The sequence below is a fragment of the Ctenopharyngodon idella genome, chromosome 11 (assembly GCF_019924925.1).
Source record: "Ctenopharyngodon idella isolate HZGC_01 chromosome 11, HZGC01, whole genome shotgun sequence".
Classification (NCBI taxonomy): Eukaryota; Metazoa; Chordata; class Actinopteri; order Cypriniformes; family Xenocyprididae; genus Ctenopharyngodon; species Ctenopharyngodon idella.
Genome location: NC_067230.1, coordinates 19,238,036 through 19,244,312, shown reverse-complemented (window position 1 = coordinate 19,244,312; position 6,277 = coordinate 19,238,036). Strand labels below are relative to the sequence as shown.

Sequence of the window (6,277 nt, the reverse complement as noted above, 5' to 3'; positions counted from 1 at the left end):
TGGCTAGTGTCGCGAGATCGAGTATTTCTGCCTGGTACATTCATTCGTTTGAGATACACAAACTGATTGAGATATTTTGGATCTAACAAGCTAAAGAGAAGCGAAGATTTTTGTTGTCATTTTATAAATGGCGCCACGCAATGAAACGTTTAGAGTAGAAGAGGCCCAGACATGCGCACTGACACTGCTGACACCTGCTGGAGAGTGAGTTAACTTCATTTCAAAGGCGCTTCTGGTAAAATCTGACTTTGATTTAAAGGCCCACTGAAGTGCCTTGGAACGCGCAGCTTTATTCACTTGACGTAATTTTCAATGAAACAGGATGACAGGGCGCGATATATCTAGAAGCACCTCCCCTTTTTTTCAAAATAGCCAATGGCGTTTCGCCTAGATCACAGCTCGGACAGAGCTTGTAAAACCCAATTTTCCTCATAATCTCTAACCATTTCTCCTCCATATTGCTTTAAAATATAGAATTGTTTGTAGAATTTCATTTATAACACACCTTTCTCATGACAAAAGCGCTACAACACAAAATAAACTGCAATTAACATGCAATTAACAAAAAATACAATAACACAGCAAAACAACACTCAATAACAATAAGCAGATTTTAAAAGACGAGTCTTTGAAGACTTCTTAAAACAGTTCAGCATTGGGGAATTTCTTGTTACCATCAAATTTATTATTAGAATTATTATAATAGCACATTAATCTAAATAAGAGTTTACACATATTGGTCATGCAAATTAAACAACTTTATAATTGCAAATCTAACTCACAAAATGATTCAAAGCCAAATGAAAACCTCTCCTGGAAGAGAAACTTTTCCAGTTAAATATTTTGAATATTTTGTGTTATTGTAAATATTAGAGATGCACTAAATTTCTCAACTGATACCAATAGCTTTTATACCAATATTCAGAGTGATATCTGCGATAGTTTGGGGGTTCTGCCTTTTATACCTTCTTTTAAATTAATGATAATTTCATTACAATTAATAATTATTCATTATATTTTGAAAGAAATGCGAATAAAAACTTTATTCTCTCCATTTCATCAACTTGTTTCAGAATAACTGGTATCAGTTATAAACATAAACACATTACTCAAATTAATATAACACACATTAACTAAATTCTGAAGATTAAATGAATATTTCTTAACTTTCCGAATGTTATTAATTCATATAATTACTATTAATATTGAACATCAAACTGGTTTCTTAGCATTTTCTTTACACAAAGCACAAATTCAGTGCATTTTCCTGCCCTCTTTTGATTGACAGGATATATATCGGCCCTGACTACTGGCTGTTTTTAAACTATCAAAAACATTATATTTGCTAGAGATGCACCGATATATCAGCCAATAATCGGTATCGGCCTATAAAAGCAAATTTTCACACTATTGGCTATCGGCCGATACCGATTATTGGCCGATATATCGGTGCATCTCTAGTAAATATAATGTTTTTGATAGCATTTATGAGATTACAAAAATATGTGATAGGGTAATAAAAAAGTCACTGAGGTTAAAAAATAAATTCATGCGAATGTATGAGGTGACCTTTACCCCTTACTAAATAAACTGCACATTTACATCATAAACAGAAACATGTTTTGTGTTGTTTGTTTTTGTGGTCAATGTTGAAAGACCACAGAACAGATTAATTGAATTAAAACACTGAATTCATCAATTAGAATGCACAAATCACAGTCAACTTCATGTTTGCCTTCTATTTCAGCATTCCGTGTACCTTTCCTGAGGGAAGAGAGGTGCTTTGACACAATGACAGTGTGACCCGTGAGTGACCGCAGCAGCTCAGTGAGTTCAGATCATTCAGCAGCAGCAGCAACAACTCTGAAATCTCTCCTCGTCCATTAGACTCTCATTACATACAGAAATACTGAGGCTTTTTTCTCTGGAATCAAACGGATATCCGATGGAGGGTTGAAATCATTCATCTGATGATGAAATCTGCTAATAAGTAAGTATATTTGAGATGAAAATTAAATCTATTATGATATGCATTTGTTGTACAGAATGACAGTGGTCCAATAACATGATTAGGATGCAGTTTATATAAGTGTAAATTGTATTTCTGTCCAAGATTATCTTTGATAAACACTGTATAAAACATTTCATGCCACTTTTCCACTTGTTTCTCTATTATTTGCATGCCATTGTGAGTGTTGTAAGAGCCTGTGTTTATTTGTGTTTGTGTAACTGTGACCCTTTTCATTGTCTTGTGTTACTCCAGCATTCTCTGGCTGTTTTCACACCACAACTCACTTTACATGCTTAGAAACATTTACAGAAATGTAATATTTTTATTGATTTCAGTGTTGTCTGATGATCCCTCTAGAGCAGCTGTCACTTCAGCAGTATTAAAGTCTATGTTTGAAGGATGATTCACGCAAATGGACAAAGATTTAAAATAGCGGATTATTTTTCCCTCAGAATGTGCAGAATTATGCTTTGGGATGATGGATAATCAACATAGAAGAACTGTTAATGTGAGTAAACGAGCACGTTTAAAAAAATAAATAAATAAATAAAATAAAAAATACTTAGAAATGTGTGTGAATGAGCTAAACAGCATTGTGGAAAATAATGTGTTTACTATACACGATTTTCATAAACCAAGAAAGCGTATAAAATAATAAATAATCGACAGACAAGCTAAAATACAACAGAATTACCCATGGTGCACTGTTTTGTGCACTAATGTTCGAACTATTTAACTAACATGACACAATTAAAACGAAAATTCTGTCATTTATTACTCACCCTCATGTCGTTCCAAACCCGTAAGACTTTCGTTCATCTTCGGAACACAAATTAAGATTTCTGTCCTTCCATAGCCTTCGCAACTTCCACTTTCAATGTATTTTAGACATCATTAAAGTAACCCATTAAAGTAATCCATTCCAGTAGTTTAACCTCAGTTTTATGAAGCGACATGGGTGCTTCGTTTGTGTAAAAAGCATAATTTATCACTTTATTTACAAAGTATTAATTTCCAACGCATCTTCACGCGAGCATCACAACGTATGCGTGTTGAGCAGCCGTTATTTCGTGAACGCGCGATTTAGATTAACAACGGTTTTCCTATAGACGAATATTTGCCCGTTCACACAAAGGACGATAACTATAATGAAAACGATAAATAGTTCTAAAAATCGTTATACATACAAAAGAATAGCAGAGTTCACACCACAACTAAAACTATAAATGCACAGAGAAACAATATTGTTGGAATCACTTTCGGATGTTTTTTTCAGCTAATGAACGATAAAAACATTGACAGCCAATCAGAGTCCATCCTGCTTTAAAGAGCGCGAGCATTTAAAGTGACAGACGACAAAACTGCAGCGCACTTATAATAATAAACGGAACGATATCTTCCGCTGGTGTGGACGCTAATATAGTTATCGTTCTTGGTGTGAACGAGCCTAGGGAGAAGGATCACAAAATGATGTGGATTTTATGTGGAAGCTTCTTGGAAAAATTTAAAACCTGCAAATGGAAAACATCATTAATCAAATGTAGGTCTGTTACTGTTAAAGAAACAGCACGCATAAAATACAAATAGTAGAATTCTTCATTGCTGAAAGTGAACTTCTATGTCATTTTATACTGTCCTTTGACTGTCAGTTTCTCTGATTGCTTCAGATGGCCTCCAGCGAACCTCATACTTATCAATCTAATGAGGAACCCCAGCCTGGTGACCTCATCGAGATCTTCAGACCAGCCTATCAGCACTGGGCTCTTTACCTGGGAGATGGATACATCATCAACCTCACTCCTGTCGGTCAGTGTCATGTCTCAAAAATAGCTCAAAGCTACACTCTCAAAAAATATTTAGGCCTAAATTTAAGATTTATGTATCTGAATTGCATATAAAATCTCAGTTCATTTGGATTAAACAGTTTAAAACAACATTACATTTGTTCATAATGCATTAGCCAATGGCAAATGGACCTTACTGGAAAGTGTTACCAACAGCTTATATTTATATTCATTTAAAATATAACTTTATATATATTATCTTAATTGTTTAGATTTTTATATAATGCACATTAAGCTACTTTTTGATCCACCAGCTGAATGAAAATGCAATTTCACTCTCTGACAGTAGGTGGCACTTACGGAACAGCAGAAATACAGCGGTTACCCCCTGTATACAGCGCAGATGCACATAAATTAACTAATAAACTTAATATGATGCATATTTGTCAGTCATGCATAAATGAAATAGGTCATTATAATGGCATAGTTTATTATTAACTATTTGCATCTATTTGATTTTATGTAAATAATCAAATTTTCAAAATGCATTTACTGAAATTGCTTTAAATCAGCATAAATTTGTTAATCAGTTCACTCTAAAAATGCTGGGTTAAAAACAACCCACGTTGGGTTGAAAATGGACAATCCCAGCGATTGGGTTGTTTTAACCCTGCAAATGAGTTGTTTTAACCCAGCTAATTAGTTGTTTAACCCAGCGATTGGGTTGTTTTAACCCTGCGAATGAATTGTTTTAACCCAGTGAGTGAGTTGTTTTAACCCAGAGATTTGGTTTTAACCCCAGAAATTGTTTAAAAATTACTGTATTTCTTGCTTAAAATGAACCCATAGTCTGTTGGAAATGAACATTTATTAATATGTTTAAAAATTGAACATTTATTAATAAGTTTAATGAATAATAATTAAACAATAAACATTTATTAAATTGCTTATTAATAAATGTTTATTGTTTAATTATTATTGTTGCTTCTAGTAATTATGTATCTGATTTTTAATTTCCAGCCTATTTTGGGTTAATTTTAATCCAGCCAAAAAGACATTTTTAAACAATAGTTGGGTTAAATAAAACTGCCCAGCAGGTTGGGCAAACATTTAACCCGACCACTGGGTTAAAACAAACTAACTCGGGTTGTTTTTAACCCAGTTACAAAATATGCAAACATGGCTAGCTGTGGAACAAGCGATATTCTGCTTACTGTGTATTTAAAACACATTCAGTTTATTACTGCTATTACAGAAATCTGAGCTGTTTCATTTATGTATGACTTACAAATATGCATCATGTTAAGTTTATTTATGTTAAAACTGTGTCTAAATGCATGAAATTTTTTATGCAATTCAAATATATAATCATTTGAGTTCAGACATCTTTAAATGTGTTTTCCTCCCGTCAGATGAGGGTCAAGCAGCCGCCATGTCCAGCGTGAAGTCTGTGTTCAGCCGGAAGGCCGTGGTGCGCATGCAGCTCTTAAAGGAGGTTGTGGGGGCAGATTCATTCAGGATCAACAATAAATATGATGATAATCACACGCCCCTGCCCGTCTCTGAGATCATTCAGCGGGCTCAGCTCCTCATTGGACAGGAGGTGTCATATGACCTGCTGGGCAGCAACTGTGAACACTTTGTCACTCTTCTTCGCTATGGGGAGGGAGTGTCTGAACAGGTTTCTCATTCTTTACCTCTGTGCACTAACCAAAAATACCACATTATTACCATGTTTCAGGAATTTGGTATTCAATCAGCACTATGCAAATAGTAGCATCTGATATGGTATTTTGGTATGTTTCAAATCTAGTGAAGATGCATTTTGAGGCATCATGGGCGCTCTGACCAAAAATGCTGTCTAGTTAGACAAGTACCATGTAAATACCTTGATAGATGAATATGGTAATTAGTCAGAAGCACATCACTGTACTTTTTTTCTGTAAGATCATCCATACTGATGTATTGACATTCTGTCTGCGTTCGCAGGCGTCACGGGCGATAGGTGCCATCAGTTTGGTGACTGCTGCAGCAAGTGCTTTCTCAGTGCTGGGACTCATCAACACACGCTCCAGAAACAGACCGTTCTAGATCTGCTGAAGCTCAGACCACATGAGACATTATATACATGGAGTGATCTGAATTATTATATCTGCTGACCTTTTCATTTGAATGGAAAGACTGTAGGCCATCTGACAAAACAGCTGTCAAAAGTTAAATGTCCTTGATATACTCAGCTTTTTAGGTTGAAAACAAGTTGTGTGACAATGCAATGAACCTTTGCTGTGACAACTTGATATGGTATTCATAGAAATGAAATAAAAATTGTAATAAACTAGGATTTTGTCCGGATAAAAGAGTTTATTGCATTCTTGAATGTTCAAAAACACCTAATTTTCCTCATATTCTCCATTGTTGCAGCTCCTCTCTTTTCCCAGTCTGTCAGTAACGATCTGTTTAGTTCCTGTCTCTATGAAGCTCC

At 34.9% G+C, this 6,277-nt stretch overlaps 1 protein-coding gene across 3 annotated transcripts; it reads left to right on the top strand.

The window, feature by feature from the left end:
- The first annotated feature begins 45 nt into the window (after window positions 1-45).
- Window positions 46-6,134, top strand: plaat1 (phospholipase A and acyltransferase 1). 3 transcript variants are annotated; one of them, XM_051911688.1, is made up of 6 exons: window positions 46-204; window positions 1,748-1,990; window positions 2,464-2,519; window positions 3,679-3,817; window positions 5,208-5,476; window positions 5,785-6,134. In XM_051911688.1, the coding sequence occupies exons 3-6, from the start codon at window positions 2,487-2,489 to the stop codon at window positions 5,884-5,886; spliced, it is 543 nt and encodes a 180-aa protein (XP_051767648.1). In that variant the 5' UTR covers window positions 46-204; window positions 1,748-1,990; window positions 2,464-2,486; the 3' UTR covers window positions 5,887-6,134. The 3 variants fall into 3 exon arrangements, with proteins under 3 accessions (XP_051767648.1, XP_051767647.1, XP_051767649.1); XM_051911687.1 differs by having other exon boundaries at window positions 2,369-2,519; XM_051911689.1 differs by lacking the exon at window positions 2,464-2,519.
- Window positions 6,135-6,277: the final 143 nt, after the last annotated feature.

Excerpts from the sequence above, each read along its gene's own strand:
- plaat1 (XM_051911688.1), top strand. The coding sequence starts at position 2,487 with ATGATGGATAATCAACATAGAAGAACTGTTAAT. Across the intron at positions 3,818-5,207 it reads CATCAACCTCACTCCTGTCG|ATGAGGGTCAAGCAGCCGCC; the intron begins GTCAGTGTCATG and ends TCCTCCCGTCAG. Across the intron at positions 5,477-5,784 it reads GGGAGGGAGTGTCTGAACAG|GCGTCACGGGCGATAGGTGC; the intron begins GTTTCTCATTCT and ends CTGCGTTCGCAG.